The 17677-nt window shown below is 48.4% G+C and overlaps 1 protein-coding gene across 2 annotated transcripts in view; it reads left to right on the top strand.

The window, feature by feature from the left end:
• The window catches only part of FGD5 (FYVE, RhoGEF and PH domain containing 5), a 123271-nt gene that overhangs the window by 43334 nt on the left and 62260 nt on the right, over positions 1–17677 (top strand). For both annotated transcript variants that reach the window (XM_019433569.2, XM_019433567.2), the window contains exon 3: positions 9986–10118. In XM_019433569.2, the coding sequence (XP_019289114.2) occupies positions 9986–10118 (133 nt within the window). The remainder of the gene's footprint in view (positions 1–9985; positions 10119–17677) is intronic.

The following is a 17677-nucleotide window of genomic DNA, read 5'->3' as shown; positions in this document are numbered from 1 at the left end:
CACAGTAGGCCTTGGGAAAGTCTTTTAGCCCCACAGAGCCTCAGTTTCCCCAGGTGAAAAGCGAGGATGATACTCACCAAGTAGTTGAAAGGATCTAGTGGGGTAACGGATGAGACGTGTTCAGCTCACCACTCACAGTAGTTAGCTGCTACTGCCGCTGCTGTATAGAAGCAGTATAGATTAGTCGCCCAAAGAACAGACTCTGAAGCCAGATTCCCTGTGTTCCGTTCCCAGCTCTGCACTTACCCTGTCAGCACTTGTTTCCCCATCTGTGAAATGGGCATGGTAACACCTACAGGATACAGTGGCTGGGAAACATTCGTAAAGTACCTGGCACGTAGTAAGCACCCCAGATCACTGGCTCTGCTTCTACTAGTGCGGCTGCTCCTGTTGTTATTGGCTAGCTGTGTCCTTGTGGAAGGGAGGGGTGGGAAAAGGGGACTGCTTTTCAGACCACCACACAAAGAAACCACAAATGACCCTTCTCCCGGCTCCTGGCAGCTTCAGATGTGGTGTGCAGTTATAAAATTACAGTGTTCTTCATGAATCTCCAGCCACCACATCCTCTCCCGCTGCCTGAGGTGGCATCAACGGCCCCCCTCCCTTCCACCTCCCCTGTGGTCTTGCTTACTCTGAATCTCAGAGCAGTCAGGACAGGAGAAAGATGGGTCCAAGTTTCCTCCTGCTCTGGGCTGGGTACTTAGGACTGACAGCTGTGGAGCTTATCTCACAGATGAGGAAGCTGAGGCAATCCCAGTCACCAGTCTTTCAGCATCCACTGAGCCTATGGGTGAACCAGATGCACCCCACAGGGTGACTCTCCCAACCCCCACCCACAGCCATTTTCGAAGTAATATCAAATAATGGTCTAATTAGTAAAAAGGAAGGAAGGCAGGAAGGCAGGAGGGAAGGAGGGAGGGAGGAAGGGAGGGAGGGAGGAAGGAAGGAAGGAGGGAGGGAGGGAGGGAGGGAGGGAGGAAGGAAGGAAGGAAGAAAGAAAGAAAAGCCCATTTATCCATTAAGACTCGGCTAGCCACAGCATTCTCATGGCAGCACCTGCTGGTACCATTTTTACCAAAGGTGTTGAGCACCTGCTGTGGGCCAAGTACATACAGGAATAGGGAGGCCTTCACTGATAGGCTAAGGGGAAGTCAGATAAATTGGCTGGGGTAGGACAGTCGTTCAGTGCATGTTTGTTGTGCACCTACTGTGCACCATTCATGAAACACACAGAAGTGCATAGCAAGCAAATGATCCCCTCCCTCGAAGAACTTGTGTCTAATAGGGGACCTAATACAGGAACATAAATAACTGCAGTCACAAAATGTAAACTGTGATGGGAGCCCCTTCCAGCAGGAGAGATGCAGAAGGCTTCCTAGAAGAGCTGGCACGTGTGTAGCCCTTGGGGGGCAAGTGGAGGAAGGGGGTGGGCAGGAATTCTGGAATAGCCTTGGAGGAGGCACAGTGATGGGAAAGTGCAGAAGTGTGCGTGGGCCAGTGAGTCAGTGCTTTGGCTGCATGCGAAGGCCGATGAGGGCCGAGATGTGCAGGAATCACGAGGACAGAGTTCCTCGGCTTCGTGGGGGGGCCCCTTTGGACGTAGAGTCACAGAGCTCCAAGTTGGGAAGGGCCTTCAGAGGTTCTCTGACTCCCTTATTCTACAGATGAGGAAGCTGAGGCCCAGAGAGAGGAAAGGGCCCACCCAGGGTCACACAGCAAGCTGGTGGCAGAGGTGGGGCTGGAACTCAGGTCTGTACCACATTGAGGAGCTCTGCCTGATTAATTCAGCCCTCGCCTTTAGCTCAGACTGATTGTAGCAAAGGCACTGTGCTGAGCAGTTCACCCACCTCATTCACAGACATCATCTTCTAGACTCTGGGAAGGTGAGGGCTGTTACCATCTTCATTTTACAAAGGAGGGAGCTGGCCAGGTTAAGTGACTGGCCTGGGGTCATTGGGCTGACAAGTGGCAGAACTGCCCTCAGGAGGTGAAATGTGTCCTTTAACATTGTCCTTTGCTGGGGCCCCAAAGGTGGCTGACATGCGAGGGTCAGTGGTCAGAGCGAGGCCCGGCCTGTGGCCTAGCCGTGTGGCTGCTGCTATGGGCCAGGACTCTTCCTCTGCTGTCTTGACTGGCACCCCAAGTTGCAGGAGGGTTAGTGATTGTTTCCCAAAACGAGAACCTGAGAGACAATTGCTCTGGTGAGTTTGGGGCTCTGGCTTATGATTTTTCTCTCATATGTTACCTCTTTATATTAGTGTGTCATTTTGTGAGGCTTCTGCTTGTCTTCCACAAGCATTAATGTTGCTCCCCTGGACTTCTGAACCCCGTGGGTTATCTAAAAAGAGCGCCTTCATAGGTACGGCTATGTTCCCCTTTGCCTAGGGGGAAAAAGAGATGTTTGTTTGGAGCAGGAGGAGGTGAACTGGAATCAAGAACAAAATTTTTTGAAAATCCCTATAAAACTGCTTCAAACCCAATTAAAAAGACAGACAATAACAAATATTGATGAGGATGTTGAGAAATTGGAACCCTCATCATTGCAGTGGAAATGTGAAATGGTGCGGCCAAAAACAGTCCAGCAGTTCCTCAAAATCTTAAACACAGAGTTACCATATGACCTAGCCGTTCTACATATATATATATATATATATATATATGTATATATATATATATATATATATATATATTTCTTTTTTCAAGAGAAATGAAAACATATGTCCACACAAAAAACTTTTACCAGAGTGTTCACAGAGGCACTATTCATAATAGCCCCAAAGTGGAAGCAATCTAAATGTGTATCCACAGGTGAGGGGATAAACAGAATGTGGTATAGACTTACAGTGGAATATTACTTGGCCATAAAAAGGAATGAAATACTGATACATGCTAAAGCACGGATGAACCTTGAAAACATTGTACTAAAGGAGCCATAAACAAAAGGACAAATATTGTAGGATTCCATTTATATGAAATGTCCAGAAAAAGGTAAATCCATAGAGACAAAAAGTAAATTTAGTGGTTGCCTAGAATTAGGGGGCAGTCCTAGTGGTACAAGATTTCTTCTGAGGTTGATGAAAGTGTTCTAAAATTAAGTAGTGATGATGGTTGCAAGACTCTGTGGGTACACTAAAAAGCACTGAATTATACACTTACTTAAAAGGGTAAATTTTATGATATGTGAATTATATCTCAATAAAGTTATTATAACAAGAAAACAAATTCCTATAAAACCATTGATGCTGTGTTTCAAGAAGAGGGGTGGGGATGTCATAGGACAGAGAGCAAGGATGTACTTCTGTTTTTACTTAGTGAAAATGGAAATTGAATTTTTTAAAAAGCCTCTCCTTCAATCATGTTTCTGGCAACCATTACAAGCGCTATCCCTTGGCTGACCCTGGGTGTAAGATGCATTCCCTCCAAGAGGGAACAAAGCAGAGATTCACTCCAGGGGTGAGGAGACAGGCAGGCAGCTGCTTTCGGGCTGTGGGGTGCACACGGTCTGGTCTCAGCACACTTCACATGCCTGGGTTTTTTGTTCTCCACCTCCATTTTACAGGTGTGAAAACTGAGGCCCACCTTGACAGTCGTGTAGCCCAGATCATGCATTGGGTTAGTGGTGAATCCAGGACCCCTGGGGCTCTGACCCCCATCTTAAGCCATTTCCACCATATTCAGTCGAAGGTTCCCAGTTATAGTGCAGATGATGCCTGTGTCTGTGGAAGTCTCAGTGTCCCTTTGAGGAAGGGGGGCATGGGAGGGGTCAGTTCTGAGTGACAAGGAAGTCTCAGAGCAGAAAGTAGCACCTGGGGAAGGTCTAGAGGGATTGTTTGAATGAACTGTGAAGGTGCCTGGGGGTGAGAGGGTGTAGAGAGTAGGCAGGGGGCAGGATTGAATGTCTGAGGGTTTGGAAATCCCTGGTTGTGCAGCCAGCCCTCCTCTCCCTCCACTTCCAAGCTATTCCAGCTGCTCTGCTAATTAGGGTAGTCATCCTGTCTCCTCCGTCTCCAACTTTCCAGCTCCCAGAGAGCAACCCTGAAGCCCCCTGCCCCTCCTGGCTGAGCTGGCGAACTTCAGAAAGGTCCCAGCCTATGTCACAGGAGCCAAAGGCTGTTACGTCTGCAGTCTGGCCTCCTTCACACATATCATTGCACCAACAAAGATGGAGTTTGGGGCCAGAGTGCCCACTGACCGATTCCCAGTGAGGCCAGCGTTCCTTTTTTATGAGTTATTAGGCCATTTTGGCCGTGCTTAGGGTTATGGTTCCCGGCGACTGTCACATAGAATGGGATTTAATGGGCAGCCCTGGGCTGGGTTACAAACTGTTCATCCCCCCACGTGGATGCACATGTCCTTTTACGACTCTAGGCTGCTGGAAAGGACTGTGCTCATTTGGAGGGTCATTTAAGGTAATGAGCTCCGGGCAGCTTTAATTTATGTTCCCTTTAAAACACAAGTCGACTCAGAGGGAGGACACAGCTCTGTGGGGACTAGTCTGGGGGTTTAGAACTTGGCCCTTTTGCAGGCTGGCCAGAAAGGACCTACTGCGTGCCAGGCAGTGACCACTTTCTCCATTATGTTCTCATTTCATCCCACATGAACCTACATACTCATCCCCACATCACAGATGGGAAACAGAGAGATTGGGTGACTTGCCTAAAGTCACACAGTGACTCTCCTCTTATCTGATGCCAAAGTTCCAGGCCACTTGGTCTCTAAACTTACAGTCCTGACTGCCTGGCCCTTTTGCTGGTTTTTCCGGGCATGTGTCATCTCCCTTGATTTACAGATTTAAAAACAAACACGCGAAAAGCTGGGGCATGGAAAGGTTAAGTAGCTTGTTTGAAGTGATAGAGCTGGGATTTAAACCAAGCAGCCTGACTTCTGAGCTCACCCTCTTAACTAGATATAGGCCAGAGATAGTACTTTAATCATCTTTGAGTACTCCCTGTGTTAGCTCCTTGAAGTACATGCTAATCTCTGTATGTTGAGTAAGTGAGTAAGGGATGATTGGATAGCTGGATAGAATGATGGCCAGATGGGCAGGTGGACAAACGGACACATGGATGGATGGCTAAGTGGGTAGGTAGTTGGATAGACGGATGGGTGGGTGGAGGGATGGATAGGTGAATGGGTGAGTAGATGAAAAAGTATATAGATGAGCGGGTGGTGGGTTAGAAGGCTTTCTCATATGTAATATATTGTTATGGTCAAATAAGCTATCTGGAGACAACATCTCAGTTATAATGGACATTTTCCATAGAACAAAGGCAGCGTCTGTTCACCACTGTCCTACCAGTACCTACAGTTCAGAGTCTGAAACACAGAGGATTCTTAATAGATTTTTTTTGAATGACTGAAAAACCAGACAGGAACCATGCAACTAAAAATACAGAGCCTTGCAGTGTTCCCTTCTATGCAAAGGACCCATCTCAGAAGTTTATGGTGACAGACTGGGGAAATGAATGAGATGTGTCAGGGTTCCCAATCTGTTTCCCCAAGGAAAGAAGTGGTTACTCACACAGGACACAAGTTCTACTAGAGCCTGATGGAGCATTTGAGTGTAAGTTGTCGAAACATTTCTCAGAGCTGTTTTCTTCCCTGTATTTGAAGATCAGCCTGGTAGCAAATATGAAGGGTCTATAGGGGCAGCTGTGTTGACACTTGTGGTCTTAGAATATTTTTATTTGCTTATTAAACGAATGACTTCTGTCCAAGATCAGGTCTGTCACTACAACTTCCATTAAATCTGCAAAGGCATTGGATTATACTTGTTCTTTTATGTTGTGAAAGTATATTTTTAATGGCAGTTCATCTCCATTCATTGCGCTCACAATCCCTAAATGAGACAGTGAAATAAACAAGCCAGAAATACCATTATAGAACCCAAACCATTGTCTCCTGACTTCTGTTCTAGATCTTTCTTGAAAACAGAAGTCAGAAGAAGAAGTAGAATAAAAGATCATGGGCCACATTTCCAGCCAAAGCTTGAGGTTGGTTGCAGTTGGATGGTTGATGGGTCAAAGGTAACTGTGTTTATCAATGTGAGGCCTGTGGGTCTCTGATGGTGAGCAACATAATGTTAATCAAACTGTTATAGATTAATAATCGTATGGTTTATTTTAAAGTTAGAGGTGGCTCAGTCAGCTGAGTGTCCTACTCTTGATTTCAGTTCATTTCAGCTCAGGTCATGATTCCGGGATCATGGGATGGAGCCCCCTGTGTCAGGCTCCGCCCTGGGCTTGGAGCCTGCTGGGATTTTCTCTCCCTCTGCCCCTACCCATGTGCGTGCTCTCTCTCTTTAAAAAATTTTTTTTTTTTTTTTTTTTTTTTTTTTAAGAAAAAGAGGAGGGGTGCATGGGTGGCTCAGTCAGTTAAGTTAAGCATTCAGCTTCAGCTCAGGTCATGATCTCACAGTTCGTGGGTTTGAGCCCTGCATCAGGCTCTGTGCTGACACCTCAGAGCCTGGAGTCTGCTTCGGATTCTGTGTCTCCCTCTCTCTCTGTCCCTCTCCCACTTACACTCTGTCCCTCTTTCTCTCTCTCTCTCAAAAGTAAATCAACATTAAAAAAAAGAAGAAAAGAAAAGATTAAAGGAATGCACAGTCATTTCATGGGTGTTATCACTTGAGATAAGGTCAGAGTATTAGCAAATGTTAAAAATGAGTTGACTTAAAGACAACAGTAGGTAAATCATAGAATAACTGTATGCAGCTAGAGCTGAGCTGGTAATGGAGAGAGCTCCCGTTTAATAAGTTATTATGTGTTGGGCATGGTTCTAATTGTTTTACATTATGTAACTCAGTGAATCCTCCAGGCAGCTCAGTGAATTAGGCAACCCTGAGGCTTGGTGAAGTTATACAACAGCCACTATGGGGCCAAGATGGAATTTGAACACAGGCAGTCTGACTCAAGAGTGTGAGTTCTAATCTCTGCATGCTACCACCTCTCAAACAGAAAATAAAATAATAGCACAGACAACAAAAACAAAGCCTCCTTTCACCCTGATAACCTGAGGCCCAGCTCCGTACATCAGTGCACTATGGAAACCCAACTAGGCCTCTGTTGTCACATCTCTAAAATGGGATCAAGCGTAGGGACAGGCATCCTCGGAGGCAATGTGTATTGGCCTAGATTTGCCATGTGACCTTGAGTCACTCTCTCCCTGTCTCTGGGGGTTTGACTTGTATGGCTGTCTCCCCAGTGTCACTCATGGCTCTGTCCTATGGAGTCCAACCCTCTTCTTGGCCTGAGGTAGCATCCAATGTTGGGGAGACTTCATGGCAGCATTAAGCCCCAAGGACACCCACTTTTTTTACATCCCAAATTGAGCAGAGCCTTGCCCGACACCCTGAACAATTCGAGCGAGAGGGTGACATGATCAGATTGGGTTTTGAGGAGGCCCCTCTGGCTGCTGGGTAGGGAAGATTGAAGCCAGCCAGGGTGGAATGGGAGAGGGTAGGAAAGCAGTGGTCACTGGCGTCCAGGCAGGAGATGCTTGGTCCACAGAGCTACAACAGAGATGCCAGTGGAGTCGGGGAAGACTAAAGGTAAATTCCAGAAGAGGTGTCGTGTTCAAATAGTGACTGGCTATGTGAGGAGATGCTGAGATTTCCAGCTTGCTGCCTGGGACCGTGATGGCACCCTTCATCCGTGGGAGGCGTGGCTGAGAATCCTTTCCTCCTTCACAGTGCATGAGGAAGTACAGTTCAGGGACACATTTAACTGGGTAACTGCTCCATCCCTCATCACTACTGGTTATCCTCCACAGAGCATAATGGGCTCCTGCTGGGGCCTAATGTGGCTATCCTCTTATAGGGGTGCAAGGCTCCATTCCTTGTCTGAGGGTGCAAATTGACACAGGAGGCTCTGGGGTCAGGGAGAGGGAGCCAGGGCTCTAGGAGACTGGCCCATGCAGTCACTTTCCTGAAGGAGGTTCTGTGGTCTCTAAAGCAAGTGTGGTGTTCCTCTGACTCCCGGTGGCCTCTGGTGGTGTGGGAAGGGGCAGTGAAGAAGGCATAGGGTGGTCTTAGGAAGGGAGGTGCTCACGTGCCTTTTTACACCTTGGCGGACTAGGACTTGTTGCAAAATCCATTGTTTGCTCCATTAGTTTGAAAGAAGAGGACAACAAAGTCAATTCTGAAAAAAGAAGAAAGAGGTCTGACCATAAGGGTAGCCAGTGGGACAGTAGAGTAAGTTATGATTCAGCCCCAGTCAGGACTTAGTTTGTGCATCTGTACACAAGGACACAGCTACAGATGCTGCCACACACACATTATGTCAGCAAAAGCCCAGGCAGGAACAGGCCACCTTGTCTCTGATCTATCTGGCTTCATGGCTCCAGTGTGGACCAAGGGATGCCTATCTTGCTGTTGACAGAGCCCCTTGTTGCTTGGGCTCCAGGTATCCCTGGTTCTGGTTCCTGCAGTAGCGGAGAAAGAGCTCCAAAGATGGCCCCTAGTTGTACCATAGCCTAAGGCTCAGTTTCTCTTGTCCTGGTGTCCCCTACCCTGGCCATGCTTCTCCCTGCCTGGACAAGAGGTAGGAACAGTGTCCCTGACCACATGAAGCATGGGCTAGCCTTGGCCCAGCCACTCCAGCAAGTGGATGCTTCCTCCTCTCTCCCAATTCATCCATCCATCCATCCATCCATCCGTTGATCATTCTAGCACCTCATTGTGGCATTCTCAGAGAGCAGAAATAAAGATTTGATAAGAATTTAACAAGACCAAATACCTGGATTTTGAGTATGAGGAGAAAATTCTTGAGACGTTTTCTGGGACCTCATTGCCAGTGGCAGGAAAGAGCCATTGAAAGTTTTCAAGTAGGAGATGGACATGGCCCAATGTTGTACAGCAATCACTGTGCTGGGTGGAGAGGGAGGCCCAGAGCAGGGAGCAGAGCAGGGAGGTGGTTGTAATGGGGTTAAAGCCTCCTCTGTGGAGATAGTTTCAAAGTCAGAGAAAGGAGGGTTCTTCTACTCCAGGTTGGTTTGTGACAGGCCAAGCTCTTTGCTGCCTCAGTGCCTTTACACATGCTGCTTCTCCTGGAAACTTCCCTGTGCTCTCACAGAGCTCCTTTTTCTCTTACAGACTCAGAGCAGCCCTCCTTGTCATATCTAAACAGTTCCCCCTTGTTACTCCCTATGAAAGCACCTCCTTCTTCTCCCTTCACTTATAATTTATGATCGTATATTCATTGTTCCTTTTTTGAGACTGAGACCATATCTGCTTTATTTACCACTGTTTTACTCACTGCCTAGCTCTGTGCCTGGCATAAAGCAGGCAATCAAAAACATTTATTGAATAAATGTATTTAATCAATGGCAATGCCTATGTAATAGTCATAGTTACATATATATGAGATTGTTAATCTCACCGGTGTAAGTTTTCTAAGCATTCATCCTCATAGCATCAGCCAAGAAAATGAAATAGGAATCATTATCCCCCTAGGTGGAAATTGACTTGTGTGCTGTCCGTGATCTAGCTGATGGCAACACAGGGACCAGAGTCCACAATACACATCCCAAACTGTACTGCATCACTTATTCAGGCCCAGAGGACATGACCACCTTGGGAATGGCCCCTGCTGCCTGACCAGGCCTGTCCAGACTGCCGGTCCAATCAGAATAACATCTCTTGACATCATAGTAATTATTTGTACCCTCCTTCAGCATCACAGCCTGCCTTGTATCTAACAGAGAGACAAGTCTATCTTAGACATCATGTGTAAAGGCACTTAGGTAGCAAAAGAGTGTGGCATATTCAGGGAACTCCAAGGAGGCCAGGATGGCTGGAGTGGGAGCAGGTAGAGAGGTTTGTGCCTGTGTCTTATTCAGTTCTGGGTCCCCATGGAGGGCAGGCATGGAGCTTTGCACCCAGAGCACTTGTTAATGGCGTGTGGCATTAATAGGGCCCCGGGTGTGTTCACTTTGCCTGTGCTGGACAGGGAACTCTAACCTTCTCTCTCCTGTGCTCTGACCCCAGCGCCTACACAGAGCCCTATAAGGTCTGCCCCATCTCGGCAGCGGCCCCCAAAGAGGACCTCTCATCGGATGAAGAGCAGGGAAGCTCAGAGGAGGAGGACAGTGCTCCAAGAGACCCCAGCCTCACCCACAAGGTAGGGCGCCCTGCCCCGGACGAGGGGCAGATGGGTTGTGGGGGATCAGAGATGTGAAGGCCGAGAAAGTACGGTGAAGCATACACTGCACCCCCTCTTGGTGAGAAGGGAGCTGTTTGCAAGTCGCTGGCCCCAAGTTGGATACAGAGGAAGAGTCACTGCGCAGCTGGGGCTGCAGCTTTAAGACACGTGGCAGACATGGGGTTCTGCATTGGTGATGCCAGGGTGACAGCTCCTACGGGCTTCTTGGGTCTGAGGAAGTTTGGGGTTCCAAGAGCCCTTGTGAATGAAGTGAAATAGAGCTGCATGATTGGAATCAAGACAGACCTGGATTCTAATGACCTCAGGCCTCTGGGCCTCAGTTTCCTCGCTGTGAAGTGGGAATCTTGAGGATGAGTTAAGGGAAGTGTGTGAGTTTCCTTAACTGAAGACAGTTTTGGACTGAAAGCTGGTTTCCCGTACTCTGCAGTGGTGCTTTGAGGGGATGGGGCTGAGAGAAGGGCTCTTGCTTGTCTGGACACAGACGGTGAGTTGAGGCCCTGCCTGGGACAAGAACCAAGTCAGAGTGGAGGTCCAGACCTCTTAGTGGGCATTGGGCATTGGTGGCTGGTGGTAATTATATGTGCTCGCCACAGGGTGCTCGGGTCCTGTGCTTCACTTCCATTCGCTGGCATGATGTCAGTCCTTCCACACAGTGCTTCTGGGAGCTAGGGTTTGCTTCCCGTGTTTTTTATTTGCAGAAACAGAGACGTGAAGAACTTGTCCGGGGTCACACAGCTGTTACTCCATGCCATGCAGGAAGTACCACATGGTGCTGGGGGCTGGGAATTCAGACCAAGAGAGACACCCACCCAGCTGCAGGGAGACAGGCGAGGAAGGTTGAGGCCAGCTTGACATTTCCCCCACTGCATCCCCCAGGCCCCGCTTGTCTGCAGAGGTGTAGCCGGGGAGGCTGAGGAGCACCACCTCCTGCCTCACAAGCCTCCTTCAGACACCTTGCCCTGTGCCTGTGTCCCTGTCTTTGTCAACCTCTCCTCCCACAGCCAGGGTAGGTGTATCACGTTGACTAAAGACTGCTCCCGTGGAAGTGCCCAAGCCTTGTGTATAAATGGTCATGACTTCATTTTGTTTTCATCTCGTTGATTTCTTCTAACACCTCATTTATCTCTCTGCTCAGGCTTTTCATCAAGTTACCTTCCCAGGGGTGTGGGAGTGTTGAAGGGGGTTTTCCCACCTGGCTCTTCCCCAGTCCTTCCTGCTTTGGCTTCTGACCCTTCCTCCCCCTCTCTGGGTAGAGTGCACTGTCTGCTGCACTCCAGGCTTCTTTCGCTCCTTTCTACAAATTCACCGTCAGTGCCATCACCCCCCCTGGGTAACAGAGGACACAAAGATTAAGTAACTTGCCCAAGGCTACTCTGCCAGCTATTGAAGGGGTTGGATTTAAAAGTTACAAGCCCTTGGGGTGCCTGGGTGGCGCAGTCGGTTAAAGCGTCCGACTTCAGCCAGGTCACGATCTCACGGTCCGTGAGTTCGAGCCCCGCGTCGGGCTCTGGGCTGATGGCTTGGAGCCTGGAGCCTGTTTCCGATTCTGTGTCTCCCTCTCTCTCTGTCCCTCCCCCGTTCATGCTCTGTCTCTCTCTGTCCCAAAAATAAAATAAACGTTGAAAAAAAAAATTTTTAAAAGTTACAAGCCCAGTGTTTGTTTGTTTGTTTCCCCTACAGCCCTGGAAGCCTTCTCTTAACCTCTCCACTTCTTCCCTTCTCCCCAGAAGGAACTGTTGGCTCCTTGAGGGCAAGGGAGGGAGCTTTAAGTTAGTGGAGCTATCTATCTATCTATCTATCTATCTATCTAAATATCTAGATATCTATCTATCTATCTATCTAGAGCTCTCTACCTATCTATCTACCTATCTATCTATCGAAATATCTAGATATCTATGCGAGAGTGAGTGAGGGGCAGAGAGAGAGAATCCCAGGAGGGGTGGGGAGCAAGGGGGTGCAGAGAGAAAGAGAAAGAGAGAAGCAGGGCTCACCTGAAGCAGGACTTGACTGGAACTCATGAACAGTGAGATCATGACCTGAGCCAAAGTCAGATGCCTAATGACTAAGCCAGCCAGGTGCCCCAGTAGTGCTATTTAGAGATGATTATGGCTTTTCTGCGCTTTTCTGAGCATCCCAGGGGTTGTGGAGCGTGGAAGCAGAAAAATGGTTGCTCTTTGGGATTTGGTCCCCACTCTGACACTGGGATTTGGGTCTGGGTACCAGGCCAGGAAGAGTTGAAGGGCTGACAAAGCAGTAGGGCACCCCCTGTGCAACTTTCTGTACCTCAGGGGGCCCCCCACCTAGTGATGGTTCCCCCCACAGTCCCCCAGTTCTCTGTTAAATGTTCCTCTGGGACTACCTGCATCTCCTCCTCCAGCTGTGGTGCACACTTTGGTGTGTGTCTTTCCAGAACCTCTCCCTTGTATTCCCTTATATACGTTGTTTGTTATGAGTGGAAAGTGGATGGTATTGTTTGTGGAGTTGTTCTGATAGGTTGAGTCATGTCAAACTGTAAGAAACCTGGCCTAACTTGGTTGCATGCACACACACCTATCTTATAAGATTTTCACACATTGCTACAGCATATTTATTTATTTATTTATTTATTTATTTATTTATTTTACTGCTGCATGGTATTCCCATTTATGGATATGCTATCCTTTATTTGGCCATCCCGCTGCTGAGGGACGTTTATAGTGTTTCTAATTTTTATGCTCTACTAACAGCTTTGCAGTGCACTTGTTCACACACCTCCTTGTGTACGTGCTTTTCTCTAGCATAGATCCCAGAAAGAGATTGGTGGGTCAGAGAGGGGCATTTTCAATCTTTGTACCTGCAGCCATAGTGACCCCTAGGAGGCTGTTGCAGTGCTCACCCTCCCAGCAGCCCTCAGTGGATGTGAAGGGACATTTCTAGAGGGTGCAATCTTTCTTGGTTTTGGTGGGGGGTGGGGGGTGGAGAGAGGCAGCATTTGCTGTAATCTTTTTGTCTTCCACTGAAAGTTCTACTTCCCCAAAAGGCAAAGGCCTCCATCACATCAAGGGGGGAAAAGAGCCAGATTTGCCATCTCCAGCCACCTCAGAGGAGCAGACCTAGGGAAGGTGTGAGTGAACCCCCCCACCCCCGCCGGGAATTGCTTCCCTGGGGCCACAGGAGGTATGTTTGGGGTGAGCCCCACCCTTCCTAGAGTTTGATATGGGTTATGTAAAAATAAACAAAAGGGGGTGAGCTCCACTCTTCCAGATGCTTTGAGGTGGCCACATCAGGAGTGGAGAGCCTTCTGGAGCAGGACAGGAGGCCGAGCCCAGCTGTCCACCCACCTGTCTGACTTTGCCCTCTCTCCCACTCACGGACATTCAAGGGGTGTGGGTCGAAGGGAAGAGGGGGCAGAAAAGGGAAAGCAAGAAGGACATAAAAATAGATCTAATGTGAAAGGAGACAAAGGCGACCTGGCATATCACTCCTCCCTGACAGCAAGCCTGATTTTCAGACTAACCGAGACTTTTCAAGCGAAATACCAGCTCCCCAGAGGTGAGCCCAGGAGTTGGTGGCCTCTCTGAGCCACCTCCTCCCTCTGCCTCCTCCTCCCTCACCTGAGTCCTGCCGTCCCTGTGTTTCCCTGACGGGTCCACCCCCGAGCCCAGGCAGAAGTTTGCCCTGTCCTCTGGAACAGGCCTGCCCTGCTGTGACACCCTCCCTGGCTGTGCCCACGGTCCATGTGGCCTGGCCTGGGCCTCCTTGCTGGCCTCATGCCCCCAGGCCTCACACCTGTCACCTCTATCTGATCATCTCCTCGAACTCTGGTTATTTCCACTGGGCCAGTCCCCACCTGGGTTAAATTCTGCCATGTGCTTTCTCTGTGCCAGAGTCTTGTCAACCCATTGTGCAGCCCCATACCTTGGTTCCATGGCCTGTTCTCACTCCTTCTAGTCCCCAGGAAGCCCTCCTAATCCTGCAGCAGCTTCCTCAGGCTGCAGCCTGCTCTCCTTCCCAGAAAACATCCTCATCTCATCGCAAGCATGAACTACCTCCCGTCTGCATCTCTTGTCTCTGTATCCTCACTCCATTTCTCCCCGTCCCTCCTCTTCAGCAGAAATGTATTTACTAAGTACTTACTGAGCACCTGCTATATGCCAGGCATCCTTCCAACGGCTGAAGATACAGCAGCCACAAGACAGACCGGGTGCCTCCCTGCCTGGCTTCTAGAGTAGAAGCTCCCCTAGAGAAGGAGATGAACAATCAGAAGGCCCCTGCGGTGGGTTTAGGCAGTGAAAGCGCTGTGCCATCAAAGAAACACAACAAACCTGGCAGGTGGGAGCTGGGTGCCAAGGGCGGGGTGAGGGGGGAAATTGAGGCAGTGAGGCTAGAGAAAGCTTTTTTCCAATTAAAAAAATTGTGTTAAAATACACATAACATAAAATTCACCATCTTAACCATTTTACATGTACAGTCTGGTGGCATTAAGTACGTTCACACTATTGTACAACCATCCCCACCATCAATCCACAGAACTCCTCATCTCCCCAAACTGGAACTTTGTCCCCATTAAATGCTAACTCCCCAGCCCCTTCCCCAACCCCTGGCACCTACCATGCTGCTCTCTGCTTCTCTGATTTTGACTATTCCGGGGACCTCATGTAAGTGGGATCATACGGTATTTGTCCTTTTGTGACTAATTTCACTGAGCACCGTGTCCTCCAGGCACATCCATGTTGTAGCCTGTGTTCCAGTCTCCTTCCTTTTTTAAGGCCGAATAATATTCCACTTGTATGTACATATCACAGCTTGTCAGTTCATCCATCAGTGGGTGTTTGGGCTGCTTCCACTTTTTGACTATTGTGAATAATACTGCTATGAACATGATGTACAGATGTCTCTTTGAGATGTTGCTTCCAGTTCTTTTCCGCGTGTCCCCAGAAGGAGAGTTGTTAGGTCATACGAGAATCATGTCTCTAATTTTTTGAGGAATTGCCATCCCATTTTCCACCATGGCTGTCCCATTTTACATTCCCACCAGCAGCGCAGGAGAGTTCTGGTTTCTTTGAGGTCTTTAGGATGAGGAAGAAACCAGGGAGCTGAATAGAGTGAGCCAGCAAGAAATGGGAGGGTCCAGGGACAGAGCATTCTGAGTGGAAGACAGCAGTGCAGAGGCAGAAAAGCGGGACTGAGCCTCAAGGGCTAGAAGACTAGGTCAGTAGACAGGAGCATAGGAGAGGGAGATGGGCTGCAGACATTCTTAAGGATTTCCCTCAGCCCACAGACGTATTCAGTCTTCCCCACTCCCCTACCTCCCTTACTGCTGTCATCCGCCCTGCACTGCCCTCCCTGCCTCCATGAGCCAGGCCTCCACGCTGTCCACCAGACCCTGAGCCTCAGCTCTGGTGGTCTCTCACCTTGGGAGCTCCCTCTTCCCTTGGTTTCCACTGTCCAACTCTGTCTCTGCCTCCACACGAGACCTTTCTTTCCCAAGGCCCGAGCTCCTCCACCCCTGTCTCTCATCTGTGTTCTGCCCAGGCAGCCCATTCCAGGCCAGCGGCCAGCCCTCCTCAGCTGGCGTTCCCAGAGCTGAGCTCCTGGTCTGACCTCTCTCCATGGCCCACACTCCAGCCTCCGAAAGCCCCACAGATACTGTCGTCCTCCCTTATTTGGGTTTTTGCTTCCTATAGTTCCAGTTACCCGTGATCAACTGTGATCTGGAAGCAAGGGGTCCTCCTCCTGACACATATGCAGAAGGCCAGTAGTAGCCTAACACATCGCAGTGTCGACATCATTTATGTCACTTCATGTCACCACATGTGCGTTTTATCATCTCGCATCATCACAGGAACCAGGCTGAGTAGAGTACTCTAAGGTATTTTGAGAGAAGACCACATTCACATAACTTTTCTTTCTTTTTTTTTTAAATTTTTTTAACATTTGTTTATTTTTGAGAGAAAGAGAGTGTGAGCAGGAGAGGAGCAGAGAGAGGGAGGGAGACATAGAAGCAGAAGCAGGCTCCAGGCTCTGAGCTGTCAGCACAGAGCCCGACCTGGGGCTCGAACTCACAAGCGGTGAGATCATGACCTGAGCCGAAGTCGGACGCCCAACCGACTGAGCCACCCAGGAGCCCCTCACAGAATTTTTCTTGCAATGTATTGTTGTAATTGTCCTATTTTATTACTAGTTATTGTTGATCCCTTACTGTGCCCAATTTATAAATTAAACTTTATCATAGGTATGTATGTCTAGGAGAAAACAGTATATACAGGCATACCTTGTTTTATTGTGCACTTGGTTGCACTTCGCAGATACTACATTCTTTACAAATGGAAGGTTTGTGGCAACCCTGCCTGGATCAGGTCTGTCGACAGCATGTTTCCAACAGCATTTACTCCCTTCAGTGTCTCTGTGTCACATTTTGGTCATTCTCACAGTGTTTCGATGTCAAACTTTTCATCATTATTATATTCTGGTGATCCATGATCAGTGGTTATGGCTCAGCATTTTGTAGCAATAAAGTATTTTTTTAAACATTTATTTATTTTTTGAGAGACAAAGAGAGAGCATGAGTGGGGGAGGGGCAGAGAGAGAGAGGGAGTGACAGAATCGGAAGCAGGCTCCAGGCTCCGTGTTGTCAGCACAGAGCCAGATGTGGGGCTCTACCTCTCCAACTGTGAGATCATGACCTGAGCCAAAGTCGGAGGCTCAACTGACTGAGCCACCCAGGTGCCCCAACAATAAAGTATTTTTAATTAAGGTATGCACATTGTTTTCTAGGTGTAATGCTGTTGCACACTTAATAGAATGCAGTGTAATGGAAACGTAACTTTTATGCATTGGGAAAGCAAATAATTTATTTGACTCGCTTTACTGCGGTATGTGCTTTATTATAATGATCTGGAGAAACCCACAGTGTCTCCAAGATGTGCCTGTGCGGGGTTCAGCACTATCTGTGGTGTCAGGCATCCACTAGGAATCTTGAGACATATCCCCCAAAGATAAGGAGGGTCTACCATACCTCGAACTCAGCGCATCCCAAACTGAACCCAGCATCTTCCCATCCCCTCAGCCAGCTTCTCCTCTTGTGTTTGCCATTCTGGTTGTTGGCACCAGATTTGAAAATTTGGAAATCTCTGGCGTTTCATCTTCTATTGCCATGTGTTAATCACAGATCAGATGAAATTCAACAAACTCCAAGGTCTTTGGACGGGCATCATAAAGGATTCCAAAACAGGTTCTGTCCGTTCTTCACCCACCTCAGGGCCTTTGTGCTTGCAGTTTCCTCCTCCTGAAGCACTCTTCCTGCCCTTTGCACAGTTGGCTCAGGGTTTCAGATTAAATGTCACCTCCTCAAAGAGGCCGCCTCTGCTCATCCTTAAGCGTTCCATTGCAGCATTGCTATCTACTTCCTTCCTCATACTTATTTCAAGCTGTGATTATGTCTTTCTTTTTCTGTTTACATGCATGCCATATGCCTTTCCCTGTAATAATAGCTCCAGAAGTGCAGGACCACACTTCTCCTATTCACATTTGTGAAT

Source organism: Panthera pardus, unplaced genomic scaffold, assembly GCF_024362965.1.
Source record: "Panthera pardus isolate Hobbes unplaced genomic scaffold, ASM2436296v1 HiC_scaffold_8, whole genome shotgun sequence".
NCBI classification, from domain to species: domain Eukaryota; kingdom Metazoa; phylum Chordata; class Mammalia; order Carnivora; family Felidae; genus Panthera; species Panthera pardus.
This window is presented reverse-complemented; position numbering and strand designations above follow the sequence as displayed.